The following is an 18,018-nucleotide window of genomic DNA, read 5'->3' on the forward strand; positions in this document are numbered from 1 at the left end:
CTCTTATTGGTGTGGAAAGGAGTAAGGCAGGGGAGGAAGAGAAGGTGGATGATGAATACAGAGATAGTGAAAGAACAAGAATTTCAACAAATGTTTAAAAGGGAAATGAGCTTTTTTTTTTTTGAAGAAAATAGGAAGGGAGTAACCCCACAAATACTTTGGGATATGGCCAAGACTTATATGAGAGGCCTAGCTATTAAATATACAATAGGCACACAGCGGAAAAAAATAGAAGAGAGGGCAAAATGGGTAGCCAAATTGGAGGTGGTGGAAAAAGCCTTGCAACAGGACCCACTAGATGATAAGAAAAAAGAAGAAATGGCTAGAATTAAGCACGCGATATCTCTTCTAGACTAGGAGGATGTTGCTCGGAAACTTAGGGGGATTAAACAAAACTTTTTTGAGCATGCTAACAAACTGGGCCGTTGGCTCTCCTATAGACTTCGGAAAGAAAGAGAGAACAGACGTATAGCTCAACTGCAGAATAGTAAAGGGGAAGTAGTAGAAACCAAGGGGGAGAAACAGGAAATTATTCAAGGTTTTTTTCAGCAACTATATAGTAGACAAGAAACTTTTGAGGACCAAATTAAGGAATTTTTAAATAATGCAAATCTACCCAAGATCTCAAATGAAGCGAAAGGGGTACTAAACCAAAAGATAACAATAGAATTAGAAAAGGCAGTAAAAAAAATGGAAAACAACAAAACTCCTGGCATGGATGGTTTGCCAGTTGAAATCTATAAAACTTTTTTGGAAATCTTAGGACAAGAGATGATAGTAATATTTAATGCTGTCTTGACGGATTCTATCGCACCGAAATCGTGGGCTGAGGCCTATATAACCCTTTTGCCTAAAGCTGGAGCTGACCGTACCCAGATTAAAAACTATAGGCCCATTTCACTTTTGAATGTGGATTATAAAATCTTTGCAGCTATACTGGCAGATAGACTTAAATTCTTCCTTAGTAAATTTATACACCCTGATCAGAACGGCTTCCTGCTGTCAAGGCATTTGAAAGATAATGTTAGAATTATTTTGGATGCCTTAGAATATTATGAAGCCCGGCCGGATAAACAAGTGGCCTTTATGTTTCTCGACGCACAAAAGGCTTTTGATCAGGTAAATTGGAAGTTTATGTTGTCACAATTAGAAAATATGAAGTTTGGAGAAAACTTAAACGCAGTTCGGGCAATTTATGTACGACAAACTGCGACATTGGTAAATGGAGAAGAGGCGGGCGATATTGAGATTGGTAAAGGCACAAGACAAGGATGCCCATTATCCCCCCTACTGTTTATCCTTACATTAGAACCCCTTCTTAGAATAGTGAGGAGTGATATACAAATTAAAGGGTTACGAGCTAAAGCTCAGGAATTTAAGGTCCAGGCTTTTGCCGACGACCTTGTTTTTATTCTGGAGGATCCTATGGCTTCTGGGATACAACTTCTACATAAAATAGAGGAGTATGGTATGATAGTGGGGCTACATATAAATAAAGAGAAGACAAAACTGTTAATTAAGAATATGACTTTGAACCAGAAAAGGGAAGTACAAAGCCTGCTAGGGATTAACATGGCCCATAAAATACAATACTTGGGAATTTGGCTCACGGAGAGATGTTCCTCTATCAAAGTAGATAACTATATGAAATTACTACAACAGGTATCTAAGGACATGACTAATTGGAGTGGTAAACAACTATCTTCGATGGGCAGGATTGTGACAGTTAAGACACATGTACTACTGAAATTTTTGTTTTTGTTTCAAACTGCACCAACTAAATTGGACAAAAATTTTTTTAAATGCTTGGAGACAATAGTGGCTCGATTTATATGGCAAGGCAAGAAAGCAGGAATCAAAGCCCAAATGTTGCAAAAACGTAAAGAACTGGGAGGCTTCGGAGTACCTAACTGGGAAGCATATTATAATGCAGCAATTATGACATGGGTGAAGGATTGGGTGACGTTGAGTAGAAGGCGCCTATTGGCTATAGAGGGACACGACCTCTCTCAGGGATGGCACACCTCCCTCTGGCAAGAAAGAGATACCCCCCATAGGTACTTCATGGGACATTATATGCGGAAGATTTTGATGGGGGTGTGGGAAAAGATGAGGAAAAAAAATACTATCTTAGGGTTCCATGCTGGTTGGCACTGTTGGAGGCTTTAACGCATCCCAGTGTATTTAATTGGACAAGAAACATAACATATAAAGACATCATGACAGAAGATGGCAACATGAAAACAAAGATGGAATTAGAGCAGCAGGGCAGGAATCTGGAATGGTGGGAATATTTACATATTAGAAATAGGTTTAAAAGCGATAAGGTACGGTTTGGGATCTACCCAAACCCTCAGGGGCTAGATAAGATTTTATTTGGTGGAGATAAGAAAATGTTATCGAAGATTTATCAGTTTTTGACCTGTCAAGATGCTAAAGAAGAGATGGATAAAAGCCTTCTAATAACATGGGAGAGAAACTTTGGCTATGAGATTGAAATGGGCAAATGGTGGGATCTATGGAGTAAGACTATTAAACTTACAATATCTACAGCATTTAAAGAAAACATATACAAGATGGCTTATAGATGGCACCTCCCCCCCAACGAGGTTAGCCAAAATGTTTCCTGGGTTATCTCCACTGTGTTGGAAATGTGGAAGAAGGGATGGCACATTCTACCATATTTGGTGGTCTTGTACTGAGGCCACGAAATACTGGAGAAGGATTCAAAAATGGCTAAAAGAGGTTACTGGGGCAAGCATGGAATGGAAACCCGAGAATTTTTTACTAAGCATACAACCAGAAAACATGAGCAGTTCAATATGGTATTTGAGCCTACATATAATTGTGGCTGCAAGAATAACCTATGCACAATTTTGGAAATCTACTACCATACCGCCGTAATTAAAAAGATCTATGAATGTGCAGAAATGGACAGAATGACGGGTTGGCTGAGGGACAAAGGAGAAACAACATTATCTTAGCTGGAACCTATGGTATATGTGGGCGACAAGGAGAACAGCAGGGACTTAAAACGGGGAAAGTTAAATAGTAATTGTTAACAATGGGAACTAAAAGTGAACGTGGGTATTGTAATAGATCCCTGAACTTTGTAATGAGAAGATGTTGCTTAGAGACTAAACAATGAGGAAGGAAAAAAAGTTGGGCTGTGAATGACTGTCACCGCGCCCCCGGGGGGGGGGGGGGGGCTTGTATGTTTAAAACTGTATTTGTATTTGTATGTTTTATCCTTAAAAAAATGTATAACCAATAAAGATTATTTTTTTAAAAAACAGTTCTTACTGCCTTTCCTATCATATTAGCTATTGTCTGGATCCAATATGATATTTTTTCCTGAAATATTAAATCAAAGTCAGGATTATAGTCATTTAGGTAATATATCTAAATTTTAATTTACATTTGATATCCTAGTTTAGCTCCACAGCAGGTGGCAGCATCTAACCAATCTTATAAAGGTAAGCAGAGAACAGCCTGAAATTCAGCAAAAATAAATATTCACAAAGTAATAGACTCTCATCCACTAAAGATTTGCAAGCAGAATCTGGGTAGTTGTCCTTTAATGCAGTCTGGATTCCCCACATCTTATCAGGATTTGGACTGCACAGTGTGCCAGGGTTACTAGAATTTAGAGATTTCTACCATGTAACACTGTATTAAAAATGTCTTCGTGCGTGGCAGAAACTAGTTATTTTACCTAGGTTAATAAACTAAGCTGGACTGATGAGGACAGGAGATCACCAAAAATGAGACTAGATTGGAACACTGAAAAATCATTCAGGAAAAAGATAATGGCAAACATTTCCGCACTGCTGTTAATAAGTCTACATGAAGTTGAGTCAAGAGGGACACAAACTTTTTATCATATCCAAAATACCTATCATATAACTATTACCGTATTTTTCGGAGTATAAGGCGCACCAAGATTTTGAAGAGGTAAATTTTTTTAAAAAAAGTTTTTTCACTCTGCAGGCCTCTGCAGGCCTGTTTGCAAAAAACAGGGCAGGCATAGGCTTTGGGAGGCTTGTAGAATGCTCCTGGGGGCTGGGGAGGGCAAAAACAAGCCAAAACAGCCTGTTTTTCACACGTTTTTGCCCTCCCCAGCCCCCAGGAGCACTTTGCAGGCCTCCCAAACCCTCTGTTGCATCAATTTTTGCAAAAAACAGAATGCACGTGGGCGGGATTTCAGGAGGCCAAAATGCTGTATTCAGTGTATAAGATGCACCCAGATTTTCACCCTCTTTTGGGGGGGGGGGGGACAAGGTGCATCTTACACTCTGAAAAATATGGTATATAGCTCAAATACCCAGTATTTGAGAGAAATTTTCTGACAGTGAGAACAATCAACCAATGGAACAGCTTGCCTTCAGACGTTGTGGGAGCTTCATCACTGGAGGCTTTCAAGAAGAGATTGGACTGCTATCTGTCAGAAATGGTGTAGGGTCTCCTGCTTGGGTGGGGGGGTTGGACTAGATGACCTACATGGTCCCTTCCAACTGTTAATCTGTTAAATCTTTATGCTTATTACAAATCTTGGAATTAAATCTGACAAAAATATTCCCCAGGCCTACTTGTTTATTCTATTCTAGCTTTTCTTCAATATATATGTAACCAAAAAGGGGGGGGGACAGCAGATTGGGTAACTACAGATCATATATTATTTGTTTTAAATGTATTTACAATACAAAACTTTAGACTAGTTTGACTGAAATCAGTGGTGCTTTTGCTAATCTGGGTAATCAGCAGATTTGCTTACCCAGCACTTCCTGTCTCACCTGCATTCTGTGAATCTCTGACTTCATGGCTCTGATCTCATTCTGCTCAGCTTCTGAGTCCACTGCAGCACGCATCTCTTTGGCTATTTGTATCTTCTTCTCCCACTGCATCATCTGACATCTGAAATGCCAGAGGAGAGTAAAGCAAGAAAAAAGCTAGCAGAACCCCAGCAGGCAATAGTACATATGGAAACAGGAGTTGTGCTATTTGTCATAATTAGTATCATTATCAAATTGCACCTCAAGACACTCATGCAAATCATATTCTATCAAAACAAAAGAACACAATCATGTCTACTATTAGCTTTTATGTACAAAGAATGCCAGGAATCTAGTTGTTAGAAAGAATTGTATTTTGCCAACATTATGTCATGATTCACCTGTACATTCCACACAAAACCCAAGAAGACAATAAAAATAATGGCATTAAAATGTAATCTAGAGAGGAATTTCAGCTTGTGGAAAATTCAAAAGCAGAGAGCACAACAATGAGGAGAAGGAGCCATATTTATTGCAAGGACCTTGGATGGCTGCTTTACAAAAAAGAGGGACCCTGAACAATGGGAAAGCAAAGGTCTTTACAGAGGTTGAGGGCTGTATTACGGGGCAGGAAATCCCAGGCATCTGATTGGCTGGCAACTTCTGGAGAAGCAAAGCAGGTCCTTGACCATGCCCCTGGAGTTATTTCTATTGTTAGGCAAAGTGGCTCTTTCAGGAGGGCAGCAAAGCTGGGGAAGTCCATTATTAAGGAGGTGGGATGCTATGATTATCAAGCGGATCAAGGATAAAAGTTGGGCTTTCTTCCCTTGTTATTGTGTTGCAATTCCCAATTAGAGCTGCACATAGGCTGTACTGTGAGTGGGTGAGCAAGGCTTACACTCTTTCGATAGTGTCTCACGGGGCTTTGTCTAGGATTAGACAAAGAGAGGAACCGGATTGGACTCTGATCATGTCCTAAACACAGAGAGGAAAAAGGATGCCGCTCCATTTTATTTCCTCCATTTATTTTCTCCACTAGACACCTGTGTAGTGATAATTTATGAATTATCTTCAATTATTCTAGGTGCAGAGACTGCTTATCTCTCAAACTGCAACACAAGAAGGAAATCTGATTTACATGCCATGTGTCTATGCTCTGACATATTCAGGACCCAGCCTAGAAAATGGACTCTCAAAAAAATGTCATGAATATTTTCCACTTGTGCTATTTAAGCATTCAGACCCGATATGATAAATCAGAACTCACTCTGCCTCAACTAGACTGTTGATGAGCCTCTCTTTTTCCTCATGGAGACGGTCCAGTTTCTCTTGCATCTCAATTGATTCTCTCTCTGATATCTAGAGCCAGGAATATGTGCATTGTATCTTTTATTTACTTCTAATAAACAAATGATCCAGAACAAGGATAATAATTATCAGACTAAGGCTAGCAACAGAATATAAGAAAAGCTCGGCTACGTCTGCCATAGGCCCACCTAATTCAAGTCTCTGTGTTGCACAAGAGTCAATTAAATGCTTCCAAGATGCTTACAAGCAAGGTGGGATTGCAATAACTTTCTTTCAAGTATTTCTCTTTGTTAATATGGTTGAAATTGTGCTGTTTTTGGTGTAGGGGGCAAGATACAGCCAATTCAACTTATGGGCAGCTCTGTCTCTAAATCTACCCAATTCTCTTTTAACAAACATTTAAATTGGTAGCCATTACTATACCTAATAGTGTAAAGAAGTGTTTTTTTATTGGTCTTAAATCTTGCATATAATTTTGTTGCATGGCAACAATGGTAACACAAGAAGACAGAGAGAACAATTTCCCCTTACTCTTCATATTTCCATCATTTACAGTTTATCTTCTAGTACTTTTTTAGCTGTTTCCTTTAAAGTGAATCAGTTGAGTCCCATAACCATTCTGTTGCTTTTATTTTACCTTTTTCAATTTTACAATATCTAGGTGCAGCGACAAACTGTGCACAGAATTTAATATATGATGCCATGTTGTAGATTTATATGTGGTGATTATATGTTGGCAATCTTATTTTTAATCCCTTTTTAAATGATTCTCCAGTAGAGAATTGTCCTATTGTTATTTTTTCATAGTGGCTTCATTGCCTTCTTTACATACATTCACATATCAAAGCTTGTGTTCTTGGAAGTCTATTCCTGACATGTCTTATCTAGCCTGTCAAAACAAACCAGATAGTAGTTTCGTAAAGTTTGGCTGTTTTGCTTTAATATGCTTCCCCTTATAATTATTTCTGAAGAACTGATGATTTGATATCATTAGAAATCCAGTCAAGCTTATTGAGAAATAAGTTACCTACAGTTAGTCTTTGACTTACAACCGTTCATTTAGCAACCATTCAAAGTTATAACAGCACGGGGAAAAAGTGACATATGACAATTTTTCACACTTACAACCGTTGCAGCATCCCCATGGTCACGTGATCAAAATTCAGATGCTAGGCAACTGACTCATGTTTATGACAGTTGCAGTGTCCCAGGACCATGGGATCACCTTTCGTGACCTTCTGACAAGAAAAGTAGAATGGAGAAGGCAGATTCACTTAACAACTGTGCTACCAACTTAAAAACTGTGGTGATTCACTTAACAACTGTGGAAAAAAGGGTGTAAAGGGGGGAAGACTCACTTAACTACTATCTCACTTAGCAACAGAAATGTTGGGCTCAATCATGGTTGTAGGTCAAGGACTATTCATATTTTTTCCCAGGGTCTCCTTCCTGCCTCCTTCTCTGGAAACTGAATGATCTATACCAGGGGTGTCAAACTGGCGGCCTGAGGACCCGAAGCATCACATGCAGGCCATGCCCACCTCAGCTCCGCTAATGGGAAAAACATTGTGAAACATCCCGTGATGCAGCGAGTTTGACACCTGTGGTCTAGACCAAATGTTTATATAATGCAGTCTTTTCCTGTGAAATATTGTCATTACTTCTCTGTTCACAAAGGGATTGCAGGCTAGTTATCAAATCCTTCTCTTTTTTGTAGTTTTAGTAGTATTGAATAACAGAATCAAATCCTGACTTTTTGAGAAATTCATCTAGGCCAAGGAATACCTTGAGGGAGCGCACAAATTCATTTTCCATGATGGTGTTTCCTTGCTGTAACTCATTAGAATTCTCACTATTCTTATTGATCAATAAATGCAGCTTCACCAGATCATTAGACATATTCTTCATGTGCCGCTCAATGTCCTTCAGTTCATTTTTCTCCTGCTGGATGTCATCTGAAAGGATAGGATAAAAGGTAACAATTCTTTAAGATGTAAAATGGTGCAAATAACATGAGAGTTGGAATACAATGTGTAATGTATATGGAAAAATCCATTCTATCAGGATAAATTGGGGGGGGATTAAGTCTGCACACTCAAAGTCTGCATACTGTATAAAAATAAATGTGCTTTTTAAAATCCCAAATTAAGAATCAGACAACTGTTGGATTAAATATATGTAAAAACGAATTGGCCTTGAAATAAATTAATTTGACCATACCTAAGTAACTGCATGGGAAAGATACCTCCTCTCTACATGAGTGAAGAATTTTTATATCCCTTGTACAAAATAGCTGTGAACAGCAAAACACTTTTCCAGATGTTATTAAGCAAAGTTGTATAAAAGTTTGTAGTCAAGAATTTCAATTTCTTTCAGAATATAAATTCAGATTTGGTAAACAGAAAACTAAGTTTAGAAAGCTCAGATGCATTACTTTGCTGTGAAATGTGGCTTCAGTGATTCAGCAAATAGTGGGTGATTTTATATATATATATACACAATCTGATGCGGCAACATTTGTCTGAGAGTTTAACAAAAAAGATTGCTTAATGAAATGTATGTGTATATTATACCCAATATTTCATTCATTTTATATGACTTTTATAAAGAAGTATTCAGTTTACATGTTACAGTCTCCTGAAATTACTTCAAATGCATGCAAAGATCTTTGATAGATTTTATCACTAAGATATGGCAGTTTGCTTTCCATAATAAAATTCTTGTTCAGCAACCAATTATGCTTTTTGTTTAGCATAAGCAATTTCAAAGGGACTGCAAAATCATTGAAGCAATGTTCTAATCATCCAATAAGATTTCAAGACCGCTGCACTTACTCTCAATGCGTACTTTCTTTTGCTCCTTGATTGTGATTTCTTTCTTTAGCATATCTAAGGAAACCAGTTGCTCTTCTCGTTCTTGAGTAAGCTTCACTAATTCCCTCTGTTGCTTCATCCAGTGTCTTTGGAGCTTCACTACCTCCCATTCCATTTCATCTATTTGTTTGGTGAGTTTTTTTATTTCAATTTCCAAAGGCCCCAATTCTTGTCCCTTGAATCAGGAATATATAATGATTTAGATTTAGTTACTTGCAATTCAATACAGTTTGAAAAACATCTTCACTAGTCAGGTTGACAAAATGTCTGCAAATAAACAACCAAGCTCAGAACACCAAGGACTCCACAGTTCAATCCTGAGCTATATACAGTAGTGGCCAAAATTCTGGAAACCTTTTGGGAAAAGTATGTTTTTGAGGTTTGATTGCTAATAATACTACTTTCCTTTTGGAGTAATACCATAAAATTATATATCAATGGAAAGATAATGTAATCTATTCTATGAAAATTTATAGCCAAATAACCAGAAAAAGGAGAAGAATTGGAAAAGGTTTGCATCCTGATTGCATTACATGTACTGTGAAATACCCAGTCAGTGTTATGATCTGGGGTTGTATGACATCAAAAGGTGTGGGCAGAATTTGTGTGATTAATGGGAATATAAATGGCCAAAAATACATTAATGAAATACTTGAGCTCAACCTGAAGCCTTCCACACATGGTCTTTTCCAAGACAATGAAGCATTTATATTTCAACAGGATTCAGCTCTATGTCATGTTGCTGTTGTGTGCAAAAAGTGGTTTCAAGATAATCATAGACCACTGCTGGAATGGCCTGGGAATAGCCCAGACCTTAACCCAATTGAAAATCTATGAATCCAACTAAAGAAACTTGTTAGTCAGAAGCGACCCAGCAATAAAACCCAATTAATAGAAGCAATCATTCAATCTTGGTTTCACATTATAACAGCTGCAGAAATAAAAGACTTGGGTTACTTCATGGGAAGACGCTGTAAGGCCTAATTCATGCTAAAGGTTACTAAACTAAGTATTAACTGACATGGTGATAATTTTTGTATATCTCATTTTTTCTACGTGTTTCACTTTTCTTATTTATAATTGATATTCAAATAGCAAATCCTTCTTAAAAGTTATTGCATTATATTATTGATTAAATTATTTTCCATTGATATATAATTCCGTGGTACTATTTCAAAAAAAGTGGTGTTATTAGCCATCAAACCTCAAAAATACTGTACACTTTTCCCAAAAGGTTTCCACAATTTTGGCCACTACTATACATTCTTTTCCATTAATATCTAAAGTCCACCCATGAACATCTTTTTTAAATTTATTATAAAATACTTTGTCTTTGTTAGGGAATTCTTCCTAAAAGTAAAAAGGTACCCCATGTGCACTGGATATATTGTACATTTACCAAGGACCCTAGAAGAATGAAAAACAAACTATAGAAGGGAAACCATGCAGAGTTGTTTGACATCCAAAATTCATTCCAGTCCCTTAATCATAGCTGTGTTCCGAATCACATCAATGGGAAAAAGAGGGAAGTAGCTTAGAATGACACAATCAGGAGTATTCTAAGTGGTTGTCCACCTGTCTCTCCATAGGAATTCACTGATGTTGCTCTCCACAGCCTTAAGCTGAATCCATCCCATTTCCAACTTCGGTCTTTTGCTGGCAACTATTGGTTCAATTCTTAGCTCTGTTTAGTTTTAGGAAAATTAATCTGATGATTGAGCCAAGGGTTTCAATTACAATTGGTATAACAGTGAGCTTAAATGGACTCCGGAGGATGGTAAAGGCCTGGAGGAATATTGTCCATGGAGTCGCGATGGGTCAGACATGACTTCACAGCTAACAATGTAACAGTGGATTTCGCTTTTCACAGGCATTCAGCTTTGATCTGCAAGTCTCGTGTTTCATAATTTTCCAATTGTTTTTTCTCAATTTTAATACCACCCAATACAGGAATATTGATGTATCAGACTATTTTCTTTTTGATAACTATTATATCGGGCAAGAAGCTTGTTTGGATCTTAAAGTCCCATAAGATCTTAGGCCAGTTATTTTTGAAAACCTTCTCAACTTGATGGTCCCAGTGGGTCTTGTGTAATCGGTGGCAGTCACAGATCAGATGGTCAATTGTTGCATCCTTTTTACTACAAAGATGGCATTTGCTGTTGTTTGTTACAGGCTGAATTTTCACTTTCATGCAATTAGTTGGCAAAACTTGTTTTTGAGCTACTAAAATAAAGCTTTGAGTTTCTTTAATGCTCCTGATCTTAACCAATTCTATGTGGAGTTTTTATTGGACTTTCCTTCTACATTCTTCAAGTATTGATTATGTATTGGCATATTCTTCCAATTAACAAATTGGTTTGATTATTTCTTTTTTTAATCAGCCTTCACCCTTGCTGTTTTCAAATGCTTTCCTTGATGGACTTCTTTCAATAAGGGTTCTTCACTTTTCTTCATGTAATCACTTCAAACCATGCTTTGCTTCCTCCACAATTTTTTTTCCATCTGTACATCTCTCTCCTTTAGCTCTTGGCAAATACAGGCAATCAGTATCACTTTTCAGATGGAGAGAAAGGTACAATGTCATTGGTTTTCCCATTTTCCAATCCAAGTTATCAAGTTCCACCTGGATTCATTTAATTATTCCTGCTGTATACTGAATAACAGGGACTGCTCGGGTATTAGTTGCTTTAATATTTCCATCTTGATTTGCTTAGCAGTTGGATAGACTAAATGCCAACAGTAAGAAAGGTTAATGTGTGATAGTTATAGTGTAGAACTGAATGGGGAATATCTTTAAATATCCTTACTAATTAATGAATATACTCGATGTTTATAGGCTAGTGCTATCCTTAAGCTCAACAGAATTGGTATAAAAAATGAGAGAGCAAGCCATATATATTGCCCTGAGCAACCCAAGAAAAAAAATGGAACATACCCCAAGTTGAGAAATCATCATTTCCAATTTCTTATTGTACAAGTTGATAGTACCCTGTTTGCGTCCAATCAGGAGGTTACGTTTAGCAATCTCAGTCTCACTATGACTGATCTCGCTGTTTAACTCATCCAATTCCTTATCCAGTTCTGAAAGATTCTTCTGAAACATGTTCAGCCTATTATTTGTATTTGTTATATCCAGTGAGGTTTGAGCCGTTTCATTTTCAAGTTTGGTAAGCTGTGTATCCTAGGGATTACAAGAAAAGGGAGATCAGAAAAAGACGTCTCCATATGGTAGCTGTAAGTATTTCAGTGCTGTTAACCAATATCTATTACCAATGGAAAGCCTGGCTGCAGTCACAGTATTACTTTAGACTGTAGCTGAACAAAAATTCCCCAAATCATAGCAAGAAGAACACAAAAGGGCAGGGAAAAAAGCACAAGGCTAGAATACTGGGAGATAAGCTATACCCACTTGCTCTTTCCAATATGTAACTGCATACATTGGTTTCACTGGGTGCATTTTAACAATTGTTATTTGACAGCCAATAATAAATAATAAATCACAATAATGTAATAATATTACTGTAAATAAATCTCTATCACTAATTTAGGTTAGCCTGTAACCATAAAAGCCAGGAGAGCTTGGAGTCCAACTTGGAAGTGGCTAGGTTCACATTATAGTGGATGCTATCCAGTTCCTTAAATCCCAGAGACTCATAAGAATCCCAGATAATATTGCAAGGCACTATTATATACATTGTGAATACAAATCAGAACAAATCTGACTAATTTCTCTTTTAGTCATGGTGGTCTTGGGGAATATCTTTTCAACCTGTATTTCCACAAAAGGTCTGGGTTAGTTTAAATAAGGATGCTGGATGGCACTCTGCAGATGCAAGTAATTGTATTTCACTATCTTATTGCCAATATGTGATCCCAAATCTAGACTCACACCTCTGCCTAGTCATGTTCACACTTCTGATGTGTCTTCTGTCACTTTACCTTCCAGAGCTCCTCTATGAATCATAGGGCATATTTAGTTCTGTACACTGGAAGGGATACTCAGGAATGATTTCATCCAATGTTCTTGCCAATTTTCTTTTTCAGAGTTTGGTAAGTGGCAAAACTGGTTGAACTGGTCATTCAAAAACTCTCCAAGCACCAGTCGGAAACTAATAGAATCCATAAAGTGCCAGGAGAGACCAAATTAATTCATCTTTCTTTCTTGCAATGGTTGGTTATGGAGGAAGATTCAGGATGACCAAAAAGGGACAAAGGACTGTCCATGGCAAAGGATTAAAAAAAATGACACCATATGGAAATAATAAATCAATTGTCCCAAAATGAAAACTAGATCACACTTGTAACTATCTTTATGGATTGGACTAGATATTATTACCAAGGTCAAAACCATGGCTGTTATGGCTGCCATATAATCCTGAGACAGTTCCCACTCAGGAGGTTTAAAATCCCCAAGGATCATAAGCACTGGAGACTCAAGCACTAACTCAGGTACTGGTTTAAGGATATTTCTTTTATTATCTCCAATATTGATGCTCATGGTGAGGTTTATGCTGTTTCTATACGTTTTATCCACAGAAGATAGTATTCTGTTTATCAGAAAGATCGTAGTCTTAATAGTTATAACAGAACTGGTCAATTCAGAATCTTCATATTACTTGCAGAAATTGCAAACCTTTTTTATGTCAGTTGGGCCCTGTGATCACAAAAGCTTGGTCAGAGCATGGTTCCAGCTCCAAACCATAAGGTGTCTCAAACTTCATTGTTGATCTTTTCTTTATCAATAAAACGTAATCATCAGTTATCAATCATGTTTAAAATTATGATGGCACTGAAAAAGGAGACTTAAAACTAGTCCTTTAAATTGGGGCCATCATGGTGTCCCTGCCGACACATGATCACGATTTGAGTACCCCCAGCAACCAGTGAATATTTACGATAGTTTCATTGCCCTGCCCATCTGCAACCTTCACAGCCAGCAAAGTCAACAGGAAAGGAAGTGGCAAGCCATGGGCATGTGATGTCATACTTAATGACCCACAGTGATTCACTTAACAACTGCAGCTAGAACTAATGTAAGTTGGCGCGGTCATGTGACATTTCATATAACAACTGTTGCCACTCCCAATTTGGGAAAGTAAGTGAGAACTAGCTACAATTCTTTGTTAGTGAGAGCTATTCTTTTGGAGCACCTGTTCTAGCATCTTCATCTGCAAGAAGACAATCATTCAAACTGGCAAATAATTCATATTTTGGTAATATTTTCCTTGCATTAATCACAGGGGTGTCAAACTCGCGACGACACGTCAGATAACATATCGCAACTTTTTTCCCTTTCACTAAAATGGGGGTGGGGGTGACCAGCGCTTGACGCATCTAGCCCGCAGGATGCGAGTTTGACACCCCTGCTTTAAAACAATCCAGGTTTAGTAAAGTAGAAAGTCAACTAACAGGAAAATTCCTGCTAAATATATCACTACTTATAGGTAAATGCAAATGGGAATACGTTTTCATTATATAATAAGTAAAACTACTGTATGTTCATGCACAATAGGAAAAATATGACCATACTCTAGCACCATTGTAATCATTGCAACTTCCACTAAAGATACTTCTCCCTTTTGTACTTTTTTTTTAGTGAAAAAAGGTGATGTCTTCAGGCTAATCAAACTTTACTTTCATGTTTCAGCTGAAGCTTTCTGTTTTTGAAATTGAAAGCCAACAGAGATAAAATCTAAAGCTAGAATGAACAAAATAATTTTTAAAAATTGATTTAACAGGGCTTCCAGTAGTAAAGCAGGAAGTATTGTTTTAAAAATGTATCCTTATGTTTATTTGGTGGTAAGTGGAACTATACTTCAATCTGAAAATATTATGAATTAAGAGAGAGAGAGAGAGAGAGAGAGAGAGGGAGGGAGGGAGGGAGGGAGGGAGGGAGGGAGGGAGGGAGAGAGAGAGAGAGAGAAACTTCACATACTTAAATATAAACCTCGTTCCTATCAGCCCCAAATATGGAGGTGTTCTACATACCATAGTCAACATCGTATTTTGAAGTTTAGCTCTTAGTTGTAAAAAATATTTTGCTGCTTTATTTGATATCAACTGATCTTGCAACTTTGTCATGATCTCGTTTTCCTTATCCTGCTTGGTTTGTGATCCTTTCTCGAGTTCTCTACGAAGAACCACCAATTCATTCATGTGAGCTGCTCGATCCTGGAATGGGAAATAGGAAACTTTTAGAAAGCAGATGACTGCAAACAGAGTAGAGGGCAGAATTATGAATTTGTCAGCATTCCAAATATGCAGAATTAAATCAGAGTCCAAGGCAGAGCTATCCTTAAAGTTCCAATTTAATAAGACAGCACGAACTGTGGAATCCCAAATCTAAAGCTTCTTGGGATTCCACCCAGTTGAAAGTTCCTGATCTTATCCCCACACCCATAAATCCATCACATGGTCAAATCTTCGGCCACGCTGGCATCTCCACCCAGCTGGTTCCGGTCAGATGCAGAGGTGTGGAGACAAAAGATGACCTTGGACTTCTAGAAAGGAATGAAAACAACACATTCCACAATTCTACTCCTTTCTATTCCCCCTCCCAATTACTACACTAATGAAACAGCATAAAAAAATAATAGTGTGTGTGGCAGGCCAAAAATCCTAAAAAGGAATATGACTGTAGGCCTGACAGGCGGCCTCTCCTCAGAAGAAAAATGTTTCCTGAAGAAAGAAAAAACAATAAATGTTAACATAACAAAATTAACCACCTCTTACCCCACCAGGGAGACCCTTTGGCTTATCAGGAAATTTCTCATAGAATTGTTTTACTAACCTATTGACAGAATTATGATGAGCCATATTTGATGGTAAGAAACCACACTTAATTATTACCACAATTTATATAATTGCCTCTCATACTATAGCCTCTGGTAGGAGAGGCAATTATATAAAGTGACCAGAAACATGCTATTCAGAGTCAGAATTTCAGCTTTATCTCTTTCTTTCTCAATATTTGTTTTTTTATGAAAATATATTGAAACTATTAGGAAGCTTATATTAATATTTCAAATGGCAGAAAATGTGTGGCCTAATTTTCAGCAATAATGTTTTGAAAGATCTTTGGAATAACCATTTCAGTCCTGGCTGTCCAGTCAAACACTACAAGTAAACCAATAGCAAATTTTCGTCTGAAAATCTTACTGCAGATGTCCTATTGAGGGCCTGCTCTGTCTCCTGAAGGGTACGGGTGTAAGTGCCAAATTCCACTTTCATGGCATCTTGTTTAGACAAGTTCTGTGCTATCAGCTTTCTGCTTGTGTTGGCATCGTTCTCTGAACGGTTCAGGATAGAAGCCAACAATTCATTCCTCTCTTCCTCCTTGGTGATAGATTTCTTATAGACCTCAATTTCAGCCTCCAAAGATTTGAGTTTATGTCTGGAATCTCTGCAGGGGCAAAAAAGAGGAATAATTTGGAACAAAATAATCACTACAAATGTCTCTGCTTTCAAATAATTTATTTTGTAAATAATTAGATGACAGCACAAGCATCTAATAGTTACATGCATGTCTAGATTCCAGTAATTCTTGTGATTACATAGAACACATTCTATTTACTGTATATGCAGGAAATCAAAAGTAGAATATAGTATCCCTACATGACAACCGTTCAAGCTCTGCCTCAAGATTTCCAGTAGGAGAGAATTCTTTCAACTGAAAACTACTTTTTAAATTTATAATCAACAATTTAAGCCCTTTGTATCTATCCTTGTTCCTTGAATAATTTTTTTTAAAAAAGACTGTGCCTTCTTGAATTATACCTCTGCAGTCTCATCAACTTTGCTTTGTTCAGGTTAAGCCTAATCAATGTGACTTGTTGCCACAATTTTGGTGAGTGTATTTGGCCCTTTCTGACATCACTCTTATTTTTTAAAAATAGAATATCCAGAACTAGATTAAGTATTCCAAATAAGTCTGATTAGAGTTGAATAAGACAGAATTACTCATTATCAGATCTTGGAAAAGCAGAAGGAAACTTGGAAAGAAATTATCATCTTCATTATCATCGCCATTCTCATAAAACATTTCTGCAGCAACATTTCACTTATAAGGCAAGATCTATATACTATTACAAAAGGCAAGGCAAACGTGGGTCAAAAAGTCCTTTTGAAGTATTGTAATGAAAATATTTTATTCAATGTTTTATAAATAATATTTCAATTTAACTTTGTATGTATAAATGCAACTTTGTGTGCATGTGTATTTGTATGTATGTCTGTGTCTATATGTATGGATGTATGCATATAACTGTCTGAAATTAGCCTCATGCCAGCCCAGATGACAAGGGAGCCTAATTCTAATTTTACTTTCTCACTATAGTACTGGCAGTAGAAATTTTCTTCCCTAAAGGTTATCCTGGCAAACAATCCCAACGTAAAATAAACTAACACCTACTATTAAATTTGTTCTAAAGCTAATCTTTACACCAAATTTAACCACCACCCAAATAACAGACATCCTTAAAGAAAAATGGTGCAGACTATTTACTAAATTAAACCGTATGTTTGATAAATGAAGTTTGAAGGACTATCTTTTTTCTCATACTATCTTTTTTTACAGCAATGCCCCTGACCTGTTAAAGTTCTGCTTATTTTCTTTCTCCACTTACTTTTCTGCAATTGAGAAAAAGAGATGGCGAACAGCTATGCCTTTGTAGCTATCTTGAGAAATTCTAGGTGCTTAGGTTTTCTTCTGTCTTTCTGAAAGGTAACTAACACCCCAAGAAACTGCTTATTCGGGTAATTACCTTAGTGCTTCTTGCATGGCAGCATATGCCTCATCACGGCGCTTCATCCCAGTCAAACTGACAGTCCATTGGTGCAATAGTTGCTTTTTCTCCACATTAATAGCTTGGATCTCTATACTTGCCTGCAAAGACGAAGTAATGAAACACTATAGGACTATGTGGGAAAATATAAATTATATTTCTGCTGACTTCTGCCTCATCTCTTTCTATGTAGCTCAATGTCAGATTTACAAATTTATACGTAAAAATTGAAATAATTAAAAATACCTATTATATCCTGCACAGTGCTGGCTGCTGCTA

General features: G+C 37.2%; 1 protein-coding gene across 1 annotated transcript in view; it reads right to left on the reverse strand.

The window, feature by feature from the left end:
* CCDC40 (coiled-coil domain containing 40) overlaps positions 1-18,018 on the reverse strand; it is a 44,435-nt gene that overhangs the window by 8,131 nt on the left and 18,286 nt on the right. The window contains exons 10-17 of the mRNA XM_032208638.1: positions 17,719-17,840; positions 16,115-16,358; positions 14,945-15,127; positions 11,892-12,137; positions 8,915-9,128; positions 7,866-8,035; positions 6,040-6,131; positions 4,794-4,914 (exon numbers count right to left, since the gene is read on the reverse strand). Of these exons, the coding sequence (XP_032064529.1) occupies positions 4,794-4,914; positions 6,040-6,131; positions 7,866-8,035; positions 8,915-9,128; positions 11,892-12,137; positions 14,945-15,127; positions 16,115-16,358; positions 17,719-17,840 (1,392 nt within the window). The remainder of the gene's footprint in view (positions 1-4,793; positions 4,915-6,039; positions 6,132-7,865; positions 8,036-8,914; positions 9,129-11,891; positions 12,138-14,944; positions 15,128-16,114; positions 16,359-17,718; positions 17,841-18,018) is intronic.

Source organism: Thamnophis elegans, chromosome 2 (genome assembly GCF_009769535.1).
Source record: "Thamnophis elegans isolate rThaEle1 chromosome 2, rThaEle1.pri, whole genome shotgun sequence".
Lineage (NCBI taxonomy): Eukaryota > Metazoa > Chordata > Lepidosauria > Squamata > Colubridae > Thamnophis > Thamnophis elegans.